The 22,545-nt window shown below is 35.0% G+C and overlaps 1 protein-coding gene across 27 annotated transcripts in view; it reads left to right on the top strand.

The window, feature by feature from the left end:
* The window catches only part of Ttn (titin), a 265,404-nt gene that overhangs the window by 105,871 nt on the left and 136,988 nt on the right, over positions 1–22,545 (top strand). For 25 of the 27 annotated variants that reach the window (XM_076866699.2, XM_076866711.2, XM_076866701.2 and 22 more), the window contains 38 exons: positions 779–832; positions 2,269–2,670; positions 3,087–3,149; positions 3,532–3,609; positions 3,772–3,849; positions 4,429–4,515; positions 4,762–4,842; positions 5,804–5,887; positions 6,263–6,349; positions 8,528–8,611; positions 8,824–8,904; positions 9,054–9,134; positions 9,304–9,387; positions 9,630–9,731; positions 10,126–10,227; positions 12,136–12,216; positions 12,402–12,479; positions 12,722–12,799; positions 12,959–13,042; positions 13,336–13,419; positions 13,634–13,717; positions 14,404–14,484; positions 14,783–15,001; positions 15,720–15,797; positions 15,997–16,071; positions 16,265–16,357; positions 17,123–17,200; positions 17,397–17,633; positions 17,853–17,936; positions 18,121–18,198; positions 18,688–18,771; positions 19,031–19,114; positions 19,320–19,403; positions 19,612–19,854; positions 20,175–20,261; positions 21,371–21,445; positions 21,601–21,684; positions 22,212–22,286. In XM_076866699.2, the coding sequence (XP_076722814.2) occupies positions 779–832; positions 2,269–2,670; positions 3,087–3,149; positions 3,532–3,609; positions 3,772–3,849; positions 4,429–4,515; positions 4,762–4,842; positions 5,804–5,887; positions 6,263–6,349; positions 8,528–8,611; positions 8,824–8,904; positions 9,054–9,134; positions 9,304–9,387; positions 9,630–9,731; positions 10,126–10,227; positions 12,136–12,216; positions 12,402–12,479; positions 12,722–12,799; positions 12,959–13,042; positions 13,336–13,419; positions 13,634–13,717; positions 14,404–14,484; positions 14,783–15,001; positions 15,720–15,797; positions 15,997–16,071; positions 16,265–16,357; positions 17,123–17,200; positions 17,397–17,633; positions 17,853–17,936; positions 18,121–18,198; positions 18,688–18,771; positions 19,031–19,114; positions 19,320–19,403; positions 19,612–19,854; positions 20,175–20,261; positions 21,371–21,445; positions 21,601–21,684; positions 22,212–22,286 (3,876 nt within the window). The remainder of the gene's footprint in view (positions 1–778; positions 833–2,268; positions 2,671–3,086; positions 3,150–3,531; positions 3,610–3,771; positions 3,850–4,428; positions 4,516–4,761; positions 4,843–5,803; positions 5,888–6,262; positions 6,350–8,527; positions 8,612–8,823; positions 8,905–9,053; positions 9,135–9,303; positions 9,388–9,629; positions 9,732–10,125; positions 10,228–12,135; positions 12,217–12,401; positions 12,480–12,721; positions 12,800–12,958; positions 13,043–13,335; positions 13,420–13,633; positions 13,718–14,403; positions 14,485–14,782; positions 15,002–15,719; positions 15,798–15,996; positions 16,072–16,264; positions 16,358–17,122; positions 17,201–17,396; positions 17,634–17,852; positions 17,937–18,120; positions 18,199–18,687; positions 18,772–19,030; positions 19,115–19,319; positions 19,404–19,611; positions 19,855–20,174; positions 20,262–21,370; positions 21,446–21,600; positions 21,685–22,211; positions 22,287–22,545) is intronic. The other 2 variants (XM_076866704.2, XM_076866716.2) reach the window with 2 other exon arrangements.

The raw sequence follows: 22,545 nt of genomic DNA on the forward strand, positions 1-22,545 counted from the left end.
GAAGTCACAAAATGAGACTTCTCTCTTAATCCTCCTCTCCAGTCTTCCTGTGCCTGCCCACCCACAGCACTCAACAGCAACACCAAACAGTGCTTGTTCTTTCTGGCTCGTGGTTTAAAGGAGACCTTGCACTGAAATCCCTCAGCTGGACTTGACCAAGTCCTCCCAATAGAAGCTCAAAGGCTGGTCCCACCCAACTCAAGAACCTCCCTGGTTTACAAATGTCAATAAAACAGAGACTGTATTAGTCATAAGACCGGATTTTTTAAACTGAAATACTTTTTTGAAGGAAAAGTAAATCCCTTTAATACATCCTAAAGGTACTGAAGAAGACATTTACATAACTTAATTTTAACAGTTTTAACCCATTTGACTAAGATTAAAGTACAGCACCTCCTCAAAGAAGGAGAATGCAGGAGCACAAGAAGTTCAAAAAGCCTTCATATGTTTCATGAACAAATGAAGCACTGGACATATCAAACACCCCTTTTGTATTTGGTATAAATTTAAATTATTTTAGATTTAAGTCTAAATTAGAGCCAGACTTCAGTCTCTGTGGTGTTTTTTTTGTTTTTGTTTTTGTTTTTTTTGTCAATCTAGCATGGTATAGCATACCTAATGAGCTAGACCTGGAAACTATAAAGGTCTGTAATGATTCCCGGTAGGTGTGGGTATTAGTAGTCATACACCATACAAATGATTAATAATAATGAACAAAATTAGGGAATGTTAAATAATACATAATCTAAAAATAATCATGAATTTTATGTTTTTGAAGTCCCAGAGGTTCCCAAGAAGCCTCCGCCTCCTACTACATTAATTCCAGCAAAAGGTAAATAAAGAGAAATTGTTATTCCATTTATTCCTAAGATTTGCATTTCTCTTATTTATTCTTATTTTTAAATACTATGCTTCTAGCATATTGTAAACTTGTAGAATTTCATCTGCCATTAAAATTAACATTAGAAATAATGACAAATTCAGCCAATTTATGGACCAACCCAGCTGTCTGGTAACAGAAAAACAGATAATGTGGTGTATATGTGTGTATGTGGTGAACTTTTACTCAGTCATAAAGAAGAATGAAATTATGTCATTTGCTTATAAATAGATAGAACTGGAGGACATCATGCCAAGTGAAATAAGTCAGATTCAGACAATCAAGGGCCAAATGCTGGAAGCTAGCAGGGGGGAGGGGGAGGGAAGTTAAAAAAGATATCTCATAAAAATAGAAGGAATACCAGTAGAATAGGAGGAGGGTCAAGAGGGAGAGAGGAGGGAAGTGCATAGGAAAGTTCTGGGAATGAAATCTACCAAATCATGCTATGTCTATGTATGGATATACCAAAGTGAATCCCACTTTATATATATGTAATTATAAAGTAGTGATTTTAAAATAATAACAATAGAAGGGAGACCAGTAGAACAAGGGGATGGGGGAAGGGAGGTAGAAAGGAAAAGGGAAGATTGTGGATTGATCAAATTATGTGCATATATGAATATGGCATAATGAATCCCACTATTATGTATTTTTATAATGCACCAATACAAATAGAAATAATCTTAAAATGAAATAATGGCTATTCCACACTGCTCCCTATCCCAGGAAAAGAAACCCAGTTACACATTCAGCTCCTTTGTGCAGTGGCCAAAGGGAGAAAAGCAGTGAGGGACAGAAGGAAGGGCTTTTAGTTGCAGTTAATACAAATGTTAAGTATTACATAAATAATTCTAGTCTTAAAGTTCTTTTAAAATCTGTTATACAAAAACAACTATTTGGCTTGTTTGCATAATTCTAAATATTGTCTTTATTAAACTAATGGGTCATAATTGATGGTAAAATAATGTAGGTTCAAAAAGAAACATATTTGCAAGAATAATTGAAACTTTAAATAAAGATTAATTGCAGAAACATTAAATATAAATTCCATTAAATTATCAAATATTAAAATGTTCCATGGGAAGTAGCTAGGGGGTTCCGAAAACTGGAGTTCCCATAAAACAATGGAAGATGATATTATTTATTGAGTCCATATTTTTGATACTGGAAAACCCCCTCAAGAGTAGAGTATATCTTGATACGTTCTGTTGTGTATCACAGTTCATAAAAATAGATTACCAATGCAGAGAAAAATATGTTATCAATATAAATGCTGACATGTGGGGTACTTGATAATGTTTGACTATGTAGATTTTCATTTAATAAAGCAGTTGAATGGATATAATTAATATGCTACTATTATCTTTATTTATTTATTTTTATTTTAGCTCCAGAAATTATTGATGTATCCTCTAAGGCTGAAGAAGTAAAAATAATGACCATCTCCAGGAAGAAAGAGGTTCAGCAAGAAAAACAAGCTGTGTATGAGAAAAAGGCAGTCTACGAGGAGAAGAGACTTTTCATAGAGTCTGTGGAAGAGCCCTATGATGAATTGGAAGTGGAGCCATACACAGAGCCCTTTGAAGAACCCTATTATGAAGAACCAGATGAAGACTACGAAGAGATCCAGGTAGAAGCTAAGAGGCAAGTTCACGAGGAATGGGAAGAAGACTTTGAAGAAGGGCAAGAGTACTATGAAAGGGAAGAAGGTTATGATGAAGGGGAGGAAGATTGGGAAGAGACTTACCAAGAGCGAGAAGTCATTCAAGTTCAAAAGGAGGTTTATGAAGGTATGTGTAAATTGGGCACCCTTTTCCTCTTTTTTGCTCAGCTCATTGTATTTTCAGTGCTACGTAAATGTACAATGATGAAATGATCACTTAGATTTCTTAATATCAGAAATCTTTGAAAACTTCCTCTTTAAAACAGGCATATCCTTTGAATTACCATCATGACATTATAGGCTGAATCAATTAGTCCTGTTTCCAAGCTCCAAGTGCTGTTTTCCAGTGTAGGACTTCCAACTTGCACTGTGTTGCTGTATGTCTTCTTGATTTTGCTTTGAAACCAGCATTGAGTCATGTCAGCAATATGCTACTAACCTGATTATCTTCACAATGATGTATGCCTTTTATCTCATTTGTAATTAATACTATTATAACTTAATGACTTAAGCCTCCCTACTTATCCTGTGTTTTTATTAAAGAATCACATGAGAGAAAAATTCCAGCAAAAGTGCCTGAAAAGAAAGAAGCACCGCCTCCTAAAGGTAGGTAGCTGGAATTATTTAAATAGATCAGAGCATCAACATCATTATCATGGCTTGTTTGGCAAAGATGTATGAAACACCAGTTCAATCCGATAGGCACAACTTCTTCTCTAAGCTTTATTGGGTTAGTGATTTTTTAATAATTTATATCTAATTCATTCAACGAAACAGATGATAAAAAGAATGTTTTGATAAATTTAAAATAAATACAACCAACATAATTTAAGCACAGAAACTTGTGCTTAAGGTTCAGAGCACCAAACCTGCCTCTCTTTAAAAAATAATGCATATATATGCATATATACATATGTGTGTGTGTGTGTGTAGAGAGAGTTTTAGTAGAAATTCTAAAAGTACTGCAATTTCTTTAAAATGCTTGCAGTTGTAAAGAAGCCAGTAGTTGAAAAAGTTGAAAAGACTTCTCGAAGAGTGGAGGAAGCAAAAGTTCAAGTCACCAAAGGTATTATCATTTAAAACATTCCTAGCATCATGTACACCAGGAATCTGTTTACTGATGTACTCATGTTAGTTCTTTATATAATCATCTAAACTAAGGTACTTTTAAATTTTTGCCAAAGCAATATCCTTCACGATACAAATATATTTGTACATATTTTTAAAGTACCCGAAGTTTCAAAGAAGATTGTTCCACAAAAACCTTCCCGGACTCCAGTACAGGAAGAAATTATTGAAGTGAAAGGTACACATCTTTGTCTTTCAGCTACCAGTTTTAAGCATTTTTAGTTTTGCATATGGATATGTATACATATATTGCTAGATAACTCACAAGTCATTTCCAAAATAGCACATTTTTTATATAACACATTTTTATATAATTGTACATGTGCATAATTTAAATAATATCATCCTCTATTTCTGCTTTTAGTTTCGCTTAAAAATTACATTTTAATTTAAGGAAGGTTTGTGTTTAATGAGTAGTTTTCTAACTTTAATATGCAATATATTCCATTGCATATAACATTCCCCATCCTCTCATTTATATGAATAGACCCTAATGGATTTAGAAAAATACTGTGTTGTATGTGAAGAAGTTGTGTCTATTTGATTCTTAACAATATTTGAAAGGCTGCATGGTTTGTATGTTGCTCTAGATCAAAACATGATTTGTTTCCTGATGAAGCTAAATTTGTTCTCAACTGCTCATATTAACCCATTCAATCCATGTCCAAAGACCTAAATATAATGTAATATCTATATGTTTCATCTGATGTCTTGTCCTAGAAAAAGAAAATACTAATGTGAAATACTCTCTTTAAAGTACCAGCCGTGCATACAAAGAAGATGGTCATTTCAGAAGAAAAGATGTTCTTTGCTTCTCACACAGAGGAGGAGGTGTCAGTCACAGGTATAAGTCAAATTTGAACTTGGGGTTCAAATGGAAGAATCTTAAATGGATGTTTATTCTTCTTATTTAATTTGTGATCTTGTAGGCCTTTCTGTCCTCTTGTAACTCTGTCACCCTTTTTGTTTTCATTTGTCTGTTTTAATTTATTTCCATGTTCTTTGTAATTTATTTCCATGTTCTTTGTAAACTGTGATTGCCACTCTCAACATGGCATGTCAGTAATTAAAACATACGGTTTTTTTAAAGTTCCGGAGGTGCAAAAGAAAACTGTCACTGAAGAGAAAATTCATGTTGCTGTTTCCAAAAAGATTGAGCCACCACCTAAAGGTATTAGTACTTCATGTTAAGTTTGAGATCTTTTCAAAGTTGGTATAAACCCCATAGTGTACACACAACCATAATAATAATGAATATTATAACATTCAATAACTGTACACAGGACATAATGGGGGATGGGAACCCCACAGGAGAGGAACAAAAAACACAAGGCTGCTCCCTGCTTTAGGAAGCTCGCAATCTAATGACCAGGCACTTCAGATGTGGCAGAGCCAGCTCACACTCAGCCTGTGGTTAAATTTTTAGGAAGCTTTCAGTCAGTGGATTTCTATCACCATTATTAAAAATTAAATTCTATAAGTGTACAATTAAATAAATTCAAAGCATATTAATAGATACTTAAACTTACTACTTCCTATTTCACTACATTTTATGATTATCAGTGTTTCTGAGGTCGTTTGCGCTTATTTTCTTTGTGGTAGAAATACTATATAATGGTGTCCTGGAGCACCTAGACAACGAAGTCACATTAGCCAGCATGTCAGAATTTATACCACCAAAAATTAGAAGATAGAGTAACTGTTGTAGGCCAATGCTCCACCCACTCTCTCCAGCCAAACTTTTAAGTATTTATGATATAAAAAATAAAAAATGCTTAGATAATCTAATGCAACTGTTCTCATGCAACTGCCTTATAAAGTTGCTACCCAAAAACAACAACAACAACAAAAAACTATCCTCAAAGTTATTGATGTCGCTCAAAAGCTGTCTCTGAGGAACAGATCCTGGGACCTCAGAGTCAGGGGTGCTCCAACCTGTAGGCTCCTACAGTTACAGGTGACAACCATCATGTTATCTGGTTGTTCAGCCATCTCCATTAATCCTGGTTTCTGATGTATCACTTTTTTGCGTTCAGCTGACGTAAAAGGGCGTGTTTACTCTTTAAGCTTTGCAAGAATGTATGCCTTGTCAAAATGCTTAATTTCTCAAATATGGCACATTTCTTTTAAAGTTCCTGAGCCACCTAAGAAAGCTATTACAGAAGAAGTGGTCCCTGTTCCCATTCCTAAAAAGGTGGAGCCCCCAGCACCCAAAGGTAGAATAATATTTTTGAAAATTTAATTCATAACTTCTGTCTTCTTGTGTCTTTTTCTATGAAATCTGTGTATTAATGAAGTAGCATCTGTAATGTTTTAATTCTGTGTCAGTTTCATTAATTTGTTGTGTTATATGCGTATCAAAAACCATTTTAGACACCAGGCCTTACTAACCGGGTCTTTTCTTCGTGTACTGTATGTAATGTTTACATAGTATTAATGTGGTCAGCATTTCTTTCTATCACAAGTAGAGCAGGTTAAATTACCATTAAATTCTTACACTCTTACTGAGGATTTATGCTTTAATGTAATCTTAAATGTCTCAGAAGGAGACTAGACTTTTCAACATTGTTTCAACAATGGTATCTTTAAAGTTCCTGAGGTTCCCAAGAAACCTGTGCCTGAGGAGAAAAAGCCAGTTCCTGTACCCAAGAAAAAGGAACCTGCTGCTCCCCCAAAAGGTACACAGAACTGATAATGGGGAGACCCTGTGCCCCAGACACCAGCTCCTTGCTTTGTACCGCCTTCAACTGCACTGTGCTGTCTTCCAATTTTGTCTCTTGCGTGATGCTTGTTTTTAATGTTTGACAGCTTTGGGGCTGTACCTCCTTGATGTACATTATTTATAATTTTGAGTATTTCTAAGGCACCACCAAAAAATGTTGTTAGAAGAAGTAACTATATCAAACAGCTATCTTAAATTTTTAATATCTTCCATCTCTTGGAGAAAGAAGAAATATTTGTGAAACTTGTCTTTTATAGACCTGTTTCTAGGGGGGAAAAAAGCCCTTTTGTCTCCTGTGTACAGACTTTTCCTTAAGAAAACCATTTGAATGAATAGGAGGAGATGGAGGGTGTTTGGCACAAGTAAATGTCAAGTAGATAAAGACTAACACAATGCTGCTTGTGATGGCCACCCTTCTTAAGTGTCAATAATAACAAATCTTCAGTAGTGGCAAACATGGAAATTTTTTGACATTTATTTTCACCATGTTTCTTGAGATATTAACTGAATTTCATTATTTTCAGAAATGTGGCAGTTATCTAAGTAGCTAGTTTGTGTATTTTTATACAGGGATGTTTTTATTTAAAAATGTGCTGCTATGGTATATTACCAATTACTAATTTTCTTGTTGGTTTGGGTGTTTGGGGGCTTGGGAAGAGTGATAATTGGTTCTTTTTAGTTATACATGACAGTAGAATCCTTTTTGATAAAATTACACATACATAGATTATATCTTACCCTAATTAGGACCCCAATCTTATGGATCTTATGGATGTACATGATGGTGGAATTCACTTGAGTATTTTCATATATGTACATAGGAAAATTATGTCAGATTCATCTACTGTCATTCCTAAGGTAGGAATAGGATAAGAATAAAGGCACCGTTGGGGTATTGAAGGTACAACTATACACACCTGGTCAGTTATTGAGAGATTTGGAAGTCAACATCATCCAATTTCAGAGAACCATGCCTATTGAAGTCTTGCATTTTGAATAGTATCCCTTTTTTGCCTGACCTCCCAATGTTTCTACATTTTCTTCTTGAATGAAATCTGCTTGTCTCTTTCTAAAATATTCAGAATTCTGAAGCTTTTTTAAAAAAACAGGTTAAACCACTAAAAAGATAATTTTGACTCTCTTATCCTTAAATACAAAACCATTACTAATACCAAAATCACTTGATCACACCTGAAGGGGACACAGAGGTATCTCTCATTTATCCAAACAAGCACACATAGTAACATGTGCATATGTATAAATGCTGCTTATATATAAAACATGACATACATATAAAGATGCATCCCTATGTAATTATACCAAGATAATTACAAATGCAAGAGTAGCAATGTAGGGGTTCACAAAAGCTGCCAGTATGTTATGTAAGATGGGTACTATTATTGCCAATAGTGCATGCTGTTGAAATTCATCTTCTGATTAAAAAGTCACCATCATCAATGCTTAGAATAGATCAATTAAACCCCCCTAAATATTTTTTTGTTGTTGTAAGAGATCTCATTCAGAACTATAGAGTCCTTAGAGGAAGACAGATATGCACATATCCACAACATTTTATACACAGATCATTGACACAGTTGATATAAGATCAAGAGACCTAATCTATAATAAGTTTTTACCAAACTTTGCATACACAACAGGCATACCTGAAAATATCACCAGAAATGGGGGTTAATAAGTTATATAGATACAATTATTCTGTTACATCTTAGTCTTAGTCTAAAATTAAACCCACGGCCATTGTGGACCTGATTTCTTGGTACAAAGAATAGTTTTCTAGATACGGTATCTACACACTATAATCACTGATTTGTCTTTTGCAAAAGCAATCTAATATATAAGTAAAGGTTGAATTATATACACACACCATTCTGTTATATAATCCATTTCTAATTGTCTGAATCTAAGTGTCCCTAAGACATTATTTGTGACAGTGGCCATATTTGTGACATTATTTATAACTTTTATAAGGTTGTAGTTAGCTTAATTTTCTGCAGTATTTCACTGATGCATAATCTATAACACTAACAAGCTTCATAAAAATTTGTGGGTGTGCTTGTGCCCCCTGGTGGAAGTATTCATGTTTCAACTAATTTTCCATTTTAAAACTTTTAAGTTCCAGAGGTGCCAAAGAAACCTGTCCCTGAAGAAAAGGTTCCTGTTCCTGTGGCAAAGAAAAAGGAAGCGCCCCCAGCTAAAGGTAGGGTAACTTGCTTAGCACAGCAGTCCCATTCCTGTGTCTTGTGTGCAAAACATCTCGTGTTTGGCGGTTAATTGAATTAGTTTAATTCAAATTGAATGTTTTATGTGAGTGAGACTTCAACAAGGGTGTCTGTCCAACCTGTCTATTTTCTTATAAAACAAGTGCATTAGCTACTTTGTAAAGTCAATTCCAAAAAATGTCTTTTCAAGTTCCTGAAGTACAGAAGACAGTTGTCACTGAAGAAAAAATAACTATCATTACTCAAAGAGAGGAGTCTCCACCACCAGCAGGTACTTCATCCCATCTCCATGAAATAACCTTGTCTTTCCTTGAAGCTTCTTTAATTGCATGCCTTCTTAAATGGGCCTGCCCGCCCGTTCTATGTTGCCTATTTGTTGTGCCTTGTTGAACATTTTAAAATTAAGTTCTATTCTTTAAGTGCCAGAAATACCAAAGAAGAGAGTTCCTGAAGAGAGAAGACCTGTTCCTCAGAAAGAGGAAGAAGCTCCACCACCAAAAGGTATTTGTCCCTCCATCTTTCCAAGAACCATCTTTATACAGCGTATGTCATAGCTAACTGTGCTTTGTCGGTTTTGTGATCCGGGTGTATGGTGGTTGCCTATCTGTGTTTTGTGTGGGGCTTCAGTGAGATAACACCGAAGCTCTAAATGTATGTCATGTTTCTTAAGTGCCAGCTCCACCTAAGAAACCTGTCCCAGAGGAGAAAGTTCCAGTGCCAGTTCCTGTCGCTAAGAAAGCTCCCCCTCCCCGAGGTAGGATTTGTCTCCATCCTCTGACAGAAATTGTGTAGCATGTGAATTCTTGTTGTTGTTGTTGTTGGGTCTCTTCCTGTACTGACCCTCTGTCTTGCTTCTGAGACTTTGTATTCTCACCATATTTGTTTTCCCATTTTGCTAATGAAAGTAGTGTACTGTACAAATCTTCCCAAACCCTAAAGAGAGAGAATTGTTAAAATTCTTGCATTTTAAACTTCAACTTTAATGCTTTCTTAAAGCTGAAGTTTCTAAGAAAACTGTTGTAGAAGAAAAAAGATTTGTTGGTGAAGAAAAAATATCCGTTGCAGTTCCTCAGAGAGTGGACGTCATGCGGCATGAAGGTATATAATCTAAGTGAAGGAGGAAGGTCTTTTTGTGTTTCCTTGGTGTCTTGTTTCCAGATGTGCTTATTGACTTGTCCTGGTCAGTTACTTCCCTTGTATTGATATTGGAATGTGTCTACCTGTCATAGCTTTCTGGAATTGCCTCTTTTATGTCTACAGTGATCTTGAATCATTCTAAGGAAGTGAATGGGTGCTAAAAGTGGCCCTACCCCTCTCAGTCTTGAGCTGTTCTGTCCCTCATCTTGAATCAGCTCTCTCCCTCTTGTAATGAAGAAGTCCTATGACCCTCAGCAAGTAGAAGAACTTTCATCCATCTTTAGTGAACACTGGCCCTTACTGGTATTCAGCATGCTGAATTTAAATTTAATCTTATCTTTTAACATATCTGCAGAGGAGGAATGGAGTTATGAAGAAGAGGAACGAGTGTCTGTTTCAGTCTATAGAGAAGAGGAAAGAGAGGAGGAGGAGGAAGTGGAGATAACCGAATATGAAGGTAAACAACACAGACACGCTAGTGATGATCTGGAGTCTGGATGTTGTCTTACACAGTTTATCAGACTAATGAAAAGTCACACCAAAAAGTGACACAGATTCAGTGAACATCATGGGCCTCATTCACTGTATCTTTTGCTCAAAACACAAGATTCAGGAGCATTACACAAAATTAGCATATTTCTTGTTCATCTCTTCTTACTTAGCTATATAGGAGAAAAGGGCCCAAAATTAATTAAGGGAGAAGGTATCCCTATCTATGTTTACCCTTTCATGAGATAGGACTCAGCTTCCGCATGGAAGACTAGCATAAACTTCACCTTGGTAGTCAAAATTTTTTTACTATGGTCCACAGTTGAAATGTATTTTATGTTATAATAATACATACATGTATGTATTCTCTCAAACACATATGTATCTGAAACACTGTAGCAATATTAGCCTTATAATATGTGATATACTTGTGATATTCTTCTATATTTTCTATGCCATTCTATTCTATGCATTAACAAAGGCAAATGACCACCCATTAAATTGATTACACAAGTTACTAATATGTCCTGAATCACAGTTGTAAAGTGAACAATAAAATACTAATTACCTCATTACTTTCCAGACATGAAGGCCATATTCGTGAATCTGAAACTGACTCAAAGGGCTTTCCTTTATTGCACATATGGAGAAAATAATTATGTAATATCTGTGATCAGATTGACTTGTTATTCAGATGTTCCTGCACCTATAATACTAGTTCTCTATCATTTAATCTGTGAATTTATTTTATTGGAATACCCTTTCAGTGAATTAAGATAGGAGTAGTACAATCCAACATTCTGACTGAAGCTATATATCCAAAAAATAAAAATAAAAATGTCCTAAGAAAGTTCTAGAATAGCTCTGCTTTAAAACGGAACCAATAAAGTTTCTTAACAAGTTAACTCTCTTCTTGGTGAAACGAAGAGTTAAATTATAGTTAATTTAAAGGTGGTACACCACATCTGCTTTCTCTGTTTGGAAGAAAAGTTCCTCTGAAATTCAATATGCACAGTCTAAATTGAATGGTTTGGGACGGAACAGGATGGGGTATGACTTCTCAAGAGGAAGCTTGCTAGTTCTATTATACTTCCCAGAAAAGGTCATGATGGTGGGCATGGTCAGGAATCCAGTGAATTTGAAGAGGACCCCATACATTCCAGAAGTATCTAGAAAACCAAACATAACATACACATAAGAAATGTTCTTGTTGCCTGGGTCTGATTTCAGTTTTTGATGGTATAGATTATAAATGTTCTTTACTACTCCAGACTTTAGGTAAAGGAGAGGTACTCTAGGATATTCTTAGTCTTCATTAAGCTTAAAAGATGGGTGGCCCATTAGATTTACCTTCACTGTAAAGAGCTGATGTGTTTTTAACTAGACTTTTCTATTCTGTAATTAATTTAAATACATAAATTGAAAAGTCACCATTCTTATCCTGCAAAGCAGGGAAGGGGTGCATAAAATATCTTGCAAGTTACTTTTAAATCCTTATGTATATGTTTGTCCTGCAGCCTTCAAACCTAGAGTGTTGGGTTATTTTTGCAAGTTCCCTTCAAATCTTGTGTTCTTGTTTATTTTTCCACTAGCGTTTTTTATTGTCTTATATGTGTCCTATTATTCCTATGAATATAAGTGTTATTATCTTTATGATATACTTGAACATTAAATTAATGAGACATAGTTCCCATACTCTTTACTAAGGTGTTTGTTCTGATTAAATATCCTTTAGGTATTTAAAATGGAAACAATCAGGAACTTTGCAAGTGTTAAACTTTTGTTATTTTAGTTATTCTTTTAAATGATAAATCACAGCTAAACTTAAACACAAAAACACTACAGCTTTTCTTCTTTAAAATTAATGTCTTTAAAGTGATGGAAGAGCCTGAGGAATATGTTGTAGAAGAAAAGCTACACTTTATCTCTAAGAAAGTGGAAGCTGAACCAGCTAAAGGTATATGGAAATCTTAATTTTATTTCTCTGTCGGTTTGTTCTGTTCTTTCTGTTCTCTTATAGCCAATTTATGCTCTGTATTGCAAATATTGATAAATAGCATGACTAAGAAAAAGATTTCTTACATTTTTATTGTAAAAAAAATCTGCATATTTTCTACAAGTATATTTTATAATCTTTTCAAGTGCCTGAGAAGCAGGAGAAGAAAATTATAGTGAAACCCAAAGTTCCTGCTAAAATTGAGGAGCCTCCACCAGCTAAAGGTACAATGTCTCCGAGAGAAGCGCAGGACTGTTTGTGTTCACACAGTAAGGCCTCTATTTGGCACACCCATATTTCATCAGCACAGATCTGAACATTTTTCTTGAGCATAGTCATTCGTGTGTGTGTGTGTGTGTGTGTGTGTGTGTGTGTGATCTTTTCAAAAAGTAAGTTCTAAGACCCCAAACCATATCACCTCTTAATGTAATGCAAACTAATATTCTTAAACCTAATATTTCTAAAGTTCCTGAAGCACCTAAGAAAATTGTGCCAGAAAAGAAAGTTCCTGCTCCAGTTCCTAAAAAGGTGCCACCAGCCAAAGGTATATTGTGTTTTGCTTTATTCTTGAATAACGCCTGTCTCTCTTTCTTTATCTTAATTGATACATTCTTCAAATTTGTATAGCAAGAATAAGAAAATGAATGTGCCAATGTGAAGTGCTTTTCATGTCATTTAACCATGTTACCTGATGTTTTTTAAGTGCCAGAAGAACCAAAGAAACCAGTCCCAGAAAAAAGGGTTCCTCAAAAAGTGGTTGAGATAGAAGAACCTCTCCCAGCCAAAGGTAAACACAATCCCCCAGCACACATACACACACACAAAATGAGAGAAGTTTTAAAGTCTTATCTTTCTTTCTCTAGTTGCTGTCCTTTGGGTCACACCTTGTGTGTAGAGTTTATTGTCTTTTGGTGGCCGTGGTGTGTTATTGCCTCGTCTTTGAGTAGAATCCTACTGACTTGTGATGTGTTCTGTGTGCATTGTAAATTCTTCTAAAATGACAGTACTTTCTGGCAATCTATATTTTAAAAATTCCACTTTAAACAATATAACTCCCTAATCCTAAAATTATCTTTTAAGTGACTGAGAGACACATGCAAATTACCCAGGAAGAAAAAGTTCTTGTTGCTGTAACTAAAACAGAGGAGCCTCCAAGAGCGAGAGGTACATCAGCCTTCTAATACCAATAGTGTTGTCTTCACCCACCTTCCTAAGTGCTTTGGTCATGGGTGTGGGTTCTTGTGGGTGTTATTGTCATTTGACATTTGAAATAATGAACATGTTGAGTCTTTCATGTTTTCATTACTACTGTATGGTTGTCTTTTTTTGTGGTGTGAATGAGGGAAACAATTCTTTAAAGCAAAATCTATCTTTAAAGTGCCAGAAGAACCAAAGAGAACTGTCCCAGAAGAAAAAGTTCCCAAACTCAAACCCAGAAGAGAGGTGGAGCCACCAGCCAAAGGTATACTGACTCCTTCAAGAAATCAAACTAAGAATCTAGTTATTGAAACCATCCTAATAGAATTAGTATCACTAGAAAAAATTATTTTAATACATATCAGAAAGTAAGAAATATAAGCATGCTATTTCATATCACTTCATAACGAAACATTCTGAGACCAGAAAGTACTTTTTTCCTAAAATGATGTGAATCTCACCCCAAAATATATAGTTTTCTTTAAAGTGTGTTTGTCCTTTAATTTGTCTATTTGTCCATTTGCTAAACTCATTTGCCTAAATGCTTGTTTATGTGTCAATCTTTGATAAAATTTTAAATCTTGTATTTTCTACACTGTATCAATAGAGCTTTTAAAAATACCCTAGAATTGTAACATGTTTCTCTTTAATGCTTGTGCTTAGTCATTATTTCTGTTGTCTTTTTTGTTAACTCTCTTGTAAATTCTGCTTGAGCTTCCTAAAGTTTTTCATTATCTTTGAAGTACTAAGTGGCTTAGACAGAAACCAATTCATAAGTATATTTGACTATATTTATTTCCAAGCTTATTGATTTTTCTTGCCATTTAAATGAAAAGTTTAAATGAGCACCATTATGGCTGTCTTCGTCCTTGGATTACTTGTATAAAATTCCTCTTAACATATATATTTCTGGAATCTTCCCATTTACTTATAATAATTACTCTTTTAAAGTGACTGAACTCAGAAAAAGAGCTGTTAAAGAAGAAAAAGTGTCCATTGAAGTTCCAAAGAGAGAACCTCGACCCACGAAAGGTATATTATGCTTTGATTAAATAACATAAAGCATGAAGCTGTTTGACTCTTTGCCCACTAAGTCCCAATTTTAGTCCTCTACTTTATTGACTCATTGTTGACTAAAGTCAGGGATTCAGACATTTGAAATCACCATTAGTAAATGTACATTTTATGATGTCTTGACCAGTAGAGGATAATCAGGGGCTCCCATAACCAGTGCATGGAAATAGCCACAGGAATGAAACCAAACGCATGGTCTCTATCATCCCTAAGTGGGCTTCAAATAAAATGCTGCCTGTTGTCAATATTATTCTAGAAGTAACAGTAACAGAAGAGAAAAAATGGTCTTACACCCGAGAAGAAGAAATTGTTTCAGAACAACGGGATGAGGACTACCAGGAATATTTAGAATATGAGGATTATAAAGAATATGAGGAGTATGAACCAACAGAAGAATACGACCAATATGAAGAATATGAAGAACGTGAGTTTGAACATTATGAAGAGTATAAAGAGCATGAAGAATATATCACAGGTATGAACAAAACTGCAAATCCCAAACTACATTAAAGTATGCAAATTCCATTAGAACAGGATAAAACTTTGGATGTCCAAAGAAATTTGTAAAGAACTTTGTTTCATTTGGCAAATTCAGAATATTTCTTTTTTGGATAATGTCTGGGGGAAAAAAATTTCTGTGAATCTTAAGCTTCTTTTGGGGCTTCACCCTCGGGGTTCCCACCATCCAAACTTAACAACTACTTCCAAAGTAAAGACAGACAAAGCGCTGTTTTACCCAATGAAGACCAAATTTGCAAGCAAATAGTTTTAGTTCTGAAGAATTTGTTTTACTCATAGAACACATTCCTACTAGAATTTTGAAACAAATAAGTGTTATTTCACTCATTTACTTTCTGATGTTTTGTGGCCAAACTCTGAGAACATTCTTCATAGTTCTACACATTGGCATTAAAAACCAATATTATAGATGGAGGAGTTTCAGTCACAATTTTTTCTATTTAAAGTAAATGAGCATTTAATACATACCAATGAGTTATAATTACCTGAAGTGCAGAGCCAGGAGAAAAGAGTAATAGAAGTTGTAGGTCTCTCGGGGTTCGTCGTAACTGACCTCTGAGGCTATGCATGCACTGTAGGTAAAAGATCAACTATTTTAATTGATTCCTTTTAAGAAGTATTTTTGATTTATGCTCTAAAGTCTAACATTAAGTACCTTGTATGTGCTTTTAAAGAACCTGAGAAGCCTGTTCCAGTAAAACGTGTCCAAGAAGAACCAGTTCCCACAAAACCAAAGGCCCCACCAGCTAAAGGTAGAGTGAGAAAAAATCTCAGTAATGTATGATTTGGTTTCCTGTCTGTCTGTCCCCTATAAATATGTGTTCAAGTGATAGTGTGCAAATCATGTGTTTGGGAATATTCTGTTGTATATGGTATTTAACTTTTTGTTCTTACTAACTCTTGAAAAATCTGGTTCTGGTTTTTAAATTTCTTAATATTGATATTTTCAAGTGCCGAAGAAAGCTGTCCCCGAAGAAAAAGTACCTGTGCCCATTCCAAAGAAACTCAAACCTCCACCGCCCAAAGGTATATTGCAGAGTAATATCTAGCCAAAACAACTGTGTGACTGTGACTGTGTTTTAGAATCTTGTCTCTTGTTCTGTTTCACTGAGTGTACTGTTCTGGTTCTGATTCTTACATTTCAGTTTTTCATGTATCTTTATTTCATAATATTCATGGGTCTGGCTTTAATGCTCTTTAATAATTAATATCTTTAAAGTGCCTGAAGAGCCAAAGAAAGTTGTTGAAGAAAAAATACACATTTCAATTACCAAACGTGAAAAACAGCAGGTGACTGAACCAGCTGCTAAAGGTATAATGATTTCCTTCCTAGAGTGTGGGCTTTTATCATGTCTCTTTGGACATTAATGTAACTATGTTTTGCTTATCTTTGTCATTTTTGTGTCTCCTATATTGTTAGGAGGATGTTGGATGTTAAAACCTGTAAATTCAGGATAAGAACATAATGTTAAGTTTAAAAAGAAAAATTATTTCAAAATAGATCCACAGCCTCTTATGCAATGGCTATGTCCTGCCACATAGTTATGATATGTAGAAAATAGAATGTTTGGATTTGAAATTAGGTTCCATTTGGCATATTCTTGCAATACTTAAACTAATGTAATGATATAATGTTATTCACCAAAGTTTGATAACTGTTTATTCATTCCAAATTTATTTTGAAGATTAAAAATATCATTCAATGTCCAGTCACTTATTTTCCTGTTTTATGCTAAGTGTGAAGTAACTGCTGTGCAAAATCAAGAAGTACATTTATCCAGGAATATATGTACCTTTTTAATAAAGGATGTTTCTTATGAACAGAGACACTTGAACACTAAACATCATTTTACACTTGAACTCTGCTACCTCACTCTTGACTACTTCTGTAGATTTTCATTTCTGTAAAGCTCAGAATTGTTTCCATGGCAAACATAAACTTTTTTTATAGATGAACAATTATACAACTATTACATCAGAGATTGATACAAAATTATCTACTAAGAGTACAACAAAGCTACTATTGGCTGGGTAACCTGTTTTTGACCATAAATTTCCTTATACTTAATTTTTCAAGTGCCCATGAAGCCCAAGAGGGTTGTCACAGAAGCAAAAGTACCAGCCCCTAAAAAAGAAGTAGCACCTCCTGTTAGAGGTACTTAATACCACTTATTTTAATGTACTGTTTGTCTTCTTTGCTGTGGAATTCATGTTCAGTTCTGTGTGAAATTCTTTTGTGAGAAAGAGAAAGCCTTCTCTTTCTTTTGTTATAAATGGGCTTGTGTTCCTAAAATGTCTTAGTTTTGTTGAGTAATGGGAAAACGTCCAACTTAAAAATAATATCTTTAAAGTGCCAGAAGTGCCTAAAAAACGAGAACCAGAAGAGGTTGCCTTTGAAGAAGAGGTTGAAACCCATGAAGAGGAATATATTGTAGAAGAGGAGGAGGAGGAGTACATTCATGAAGAGAAGTACGTTCATGAAGAGGAGTACGTTCATGAAGAGGAGTACATTCATGAAGAGGAGTACGTTCATGAAGAAGAAGAGCTCATAACTGAGGAGGAAGTAGTGCCCGTGATACCAGTCAAAGGTAGATGATATGTCCTGAAAAGGAGTATGCAGCAGTGTCTTTAGAGATTAGGTGTCTGGCTTGGTCGAATTCTGGGGGTTATTAGTATTGATGATCAATTCTGCTTATTTTAGAAGCAGACTTTTTTTTTTAAGATACTTAAGTATGATAACTGCAGGTGCTTTTCACATTTTTATCTTTTCTGCAACATTTCCAAAATTCTTAATAATATCTTTAAAGTGCCTGAAGTACCCAAGAAACCTGTACCAGAAGAGAAGAAACCTGTTCCTGTTCCCAAAAAGAAGGAAGCCCCACCAGCCAAAGGTATACCACCAACCACTCACATGACATATATATGGGAGACTTAATTTGCTTTTAAATAGTTAACTCTCTTCTGACTACAAAGTGTTTTGTACCTTATTCTCTATTGTGAAAAGCATTAAATGTGCTTTCTATAGATGAGTTTTTACTCATAGTTAGAATTTAACAATAAATAATGTCTTTAAAGTGCCTGAGATTCCTAAGAAGCCAGAGGAGAAAGTTCCTATACCTATTCCTAAAAAAGAGAAGCCTCCACCAGCTAAAGGTACATTTATTTATAATCCATCAGTGGAATGATTAATAATTTACTTATGTAGTATAACGTGGTGAGCCACAGCAATCCTTTCCCCCATGACATTATTAATAACATTAATGCCAGGATAAAGATTACTCAGAAGTCAGCAGGATACCATGTATTCTCTGAATTTTGCCATTGAAGCATGCTTATGCTTAACATTTAGCTCTTTTTCTTTAGTGGAAAGTTCTTAGTGTAAAATAAATTCTTTTAGCAGTATCAAAATGGACAAAGCTATTCTTTACCAGGCATTGTGTACTGTCCTTATCACTAATCCATGTTTTATTTTGTGTTTTCTATTTTAACTCTTGTGTCTTTCCAGTCCTTTGTTTTGTGACAATTACTAATATCAGTGAGATTGTTACGGTATCTGTGATGTTTCAATTAAAGTCTTAAAATTTCTGGATTCTTAGCTATGGGTGAAAAACATGACATTAACCATATCTGATGTCTTTAAAGTTCCTGAAGTGCCCAAGAAACCTGTGCCAGAGGAGAAAGTACCAGTACCAGTGCCTAAAAAGGTGGAACCTCCACCGGCCAAAGGTACATGACCTTGAAAAGCCATAATTATCTTTAATTTCTTATTTGCATAGAAATTAAAAAGTAATTGGTTTAATTCTCTGCTTTTTAGTGATGCAGCTCTTTATCATTTCCTTAAGGAAAACAAAAGATTTTTAAAATAAAATACTTCTTGGAATTTCTTTCTCATACTTTCATTGCCTTGTCTTAATCTTTTTGAAACTATATTTGACTCAATATTTTTATTTTACATAATTGTTTTGTCTAAATCATTTCTTTAAAGTGCCAGAGGTGCCCAAGAAGCCTGTGCCTGAGAAGAAGGTGCCAGTTCCTGCTCCTAAGAAAGTAGAGGCTCCACCTGCAAAAGGTACATTATTTCATCACTTAAAGTACTCGGGGAGAAACCTCACAGTTATGTATATTCCTATGTGAATTTTCCCATAATATTAACGTGTTCTTAAAAGGCACCTGTCTAGTTAAATATATAAGTCAAATATTTTATGATTCTTTTTTACATCTATTTGCAAGACTTTTAATAGAACACATTCTTAAAGACAATAATATCTTTAAAGTGCCAGAGGTGCCAAAGAAGGTCATCCCAGAAGAAAAGAAACCAACACCAGTTCTGAAAAAGATGGAAGCTCCACCACCCAAAGGTAAATTAATCTCTAACAAAACCAGGGCCAAAAGGAAAATTAACTGGTGTTATGCACCCTCGTTAATTATAATTAATGCTTGATGATATGTATGCTGGTGATAGCTGTTGCTTTATGATCTCAGAATATTTGCTTCTCATGTTGTCACATTATCATGAATATTGTCCATAAAATTGATGCTCGTGCAATTGAATAAATATCTTTAAAGTGCCAAAGAAACGTGAAGCAGTCCCAGTTCCTGTAGCTCTGCCTCAGGAAGAGGAAGTTCCATTTGAAGAAGAAATTGTTCCTGAAGAGGAAGTTCTACCTGAGGAAGAGGAAGTTCTACCTGAGGAAGAAGAAGAATTCGTACCTGAGGAGGAAGAACTTGTACCTGAGGAAGAAGAAGTTGTACCTGAAGAAGAGGAAGTTCTTCCAGAAATTAAACCTAAGGTGCCAGTACCTGCACCAGGTATAGCTGCTCTTCTTGGAATCAAGAACTCTTTTGTGTTGAATTTTGTCTTTCCATCATTTTGTTCTTCTGTACTTTTATCTATAATACTTTACTGTGTATGTTTTCTACCACTTCAGTCTTAGGACACATCCCAGACAAGTCCTCTTCTAATTGTGTGTCTGCATGGTGTGTCTATTGTCAATTATCTGAATGTCTTTTAAATGTTTGTGTTATGAAAGGTTATTAATTGTTTGTGGTCTTATTGTTGTGTGTCTTTTTGTTTTATATACAACATTGTACATGTGGTTTTTAATGCCTTCAAATGAAATGTTTTTAAGTGCATGAAGTGCCAAAGAAAACTGTACCAGAGAAGAAAGTCCCTGTTCCTGCTCCTAAAAAAGTGGAACCTCCACCACCTCCCAAAGGTACACCGCCCCAAATCACATACATGTTCTTCACCATCACTTTACCGGATAGGTTATGGTGGAACTGCATTTCAGGAAAACTTGTAAAGTGAGCAGCCACACTTACACTTCGAAAACTGTTCAAGGCACTGATATTCGTTACTTTTTCATGTGTGCTTGGTACACCATGTTTATTAAGAACAATGATGAAAGGAAGTGTTGTCCCAGAACTGCCACAGGAGTTCTGATCTCTCATGTAGATATTTTGCAAATCTTAATTCTCTATAGAAAAAAAAAATTTACCTGAAAAATATAATGAATAAATATTCTTAAATCATTCTTCATTCATTATATGATGTGCCTTTATAACACGAGGATGAAAGGGAAGAGAAAGTTTAATGCATTTATCACAACAGAGGAATGGCTTGTCTTCTCATACATATGTGTAAATAGTAGCCCAGCAGGTTTTGAGGCTAGCTTGGGCTTTGCACCCTGCTCTGTTCCTCTGAGCAAGTTCTTTAACCAATCTGAGCCTCAACTTCCTCTCCCCCAAAATAGTGATTCTACTGTCATGTATAACTAATTTAAAAAAATAAATTTTTAAAAAAATAGTGATTCTAAAATGAGTCCTAATGGTCTCAAATATTTTTGTGAAGACACAATGTAGTGTAAAAGTACCTCATCACTGAATGAATAGAATCCAGACTTGAAATATTAAATCAGGTCATAGTATAATACATAATGGTCATATTTATGCCTTAATACCCAATGTTATTTGCTATAAAAGGTCCTGGCATCACTACTTAAACACAACCCTTCTATCGGGCAATATATATTAGTATAATGAAATGGAAAGGCTGGCCTTTCTTGGATTTTAAGGATTCAGAAATGTTTTATAAATAGTGATTTAATAAATCATTAGTGAAATTTAATAGATGAAATGATAGCATTGTCCTCAGAGAACCAAATAGGTTTCTGATCCCTTGCTCTGCAAACGCTCACTCCCAACTTGCATCCCTTCTGTGTCCTAAGTAACAGTTGCATGTTGGTCTTTCTGTGTGTGGACTTCTTGATTTCTCTCTTTCTTGTCCCTCAAAACAAATTCTTATCATGAAATGATGTCTTTAAAGTGCCTGAGGTCAAGAAGAAAGTACCAGAGAAGAAAGTGGTCATTCCCAAGAAAGAGGAGGCTCCTCCTGCCCCAGGTACTGCATCTCCGAGAACATTCCACAGTCTTTTCTCTCCTTCAACCATAAAAGTCAAAACTCCTGTTTGGAGTTTATTAACGTAATGTGTATTATTGCTATGTCTCTTATCTTTGTCTTTGTGAAACTGAAATCATAAAATAATATCTTTAAAGTGCCTGTGGTACCTAAGAAACCTGAACCAGAAAAGAAGGCGCCTCCTCCCAGCCTTAAGAAAGCAGTAGCTCCTCCAGCCAAAGGTATACCATCCCCTCCAGGGATGGGTTTGCTGCATTCATGTTGAACTGTGGTGCTGTCCACCCAGGACATTCAACATACATGTTTGTACTCTGTGGTCTGTTCTGACATTCTTTAATTGTGACTCTGTTGTGCCCTTGTGGATATTATGTCAGTTTTGCTCTTTGCATTGGTGTGTTTTGTGTTGTTTCTCTATGTTTGTTTGGTTTTTTCAAAAATAAAAAATAAAGTCTTTTAAAGAGCCAGAAGTGACTAAGAAATCAGTCCCTGAGGTACCCATTGTTCTTCCTAAGAAAGAAGAGGGTCCAGCAATAAAAGAGAAAATATCCCTTTAATAGATCCTTGGTCTTAAACCACAAACCTCTTTATCCTTTCTTCATTAACTAATTCTGTGAAATGTCAGTGTTTCATCTGTGCATGTGTGGTTGTGATATCTACTCTCTTATGTTGAAAATGGGAAGCTTAATCTTTAAGTATTCTTCTTCAACTCTTGCATTTTAAGTGCCTAAAAAAATCAATATCTTTTAAGTTCCTGAGGTGCCTAAGAAAGTAGAAGAAAGACGAATCATTCCACCTAAAGAAGAGGAAGTTCCTCCAGTTGAAGGTAGATGACTTTCCAAGAAAATAGCATTTCAGAGTCATCATTGTCTTATTATTATCTAATATTCAAAGGAGGCCAGTGCACTTTTCACCCCAGAAAATAAACATGCAGACTCTAAATTACCTTTATCTAATAGAAATTGGGCAGGCAAACTAATACCATTTGAATCTCCTCTGGCATGTTTAGCTTACTTATCTATTTGCTAGGTTTTATTTCAATAAAAATTCTGGAAGGGGAACTATTTTCTGTGGGAAATATTTTA

Source organism: Callospermophilus lateralis, chromosome 9 (assembly GCF_048772815.1).
Source record: "Callospermophilus lateralis isolate mCalLat2 chromosome 9, mCalLat2.hap1, whole genome shotgun sequence".
In the NCBI taxonomy this organism is placed as follows: Eukaryota; Metazoa; Chordata; class Mammalia; order Rodentia; family Sciuridae; genus Callospermophilus; species Callospermophilus lateralis.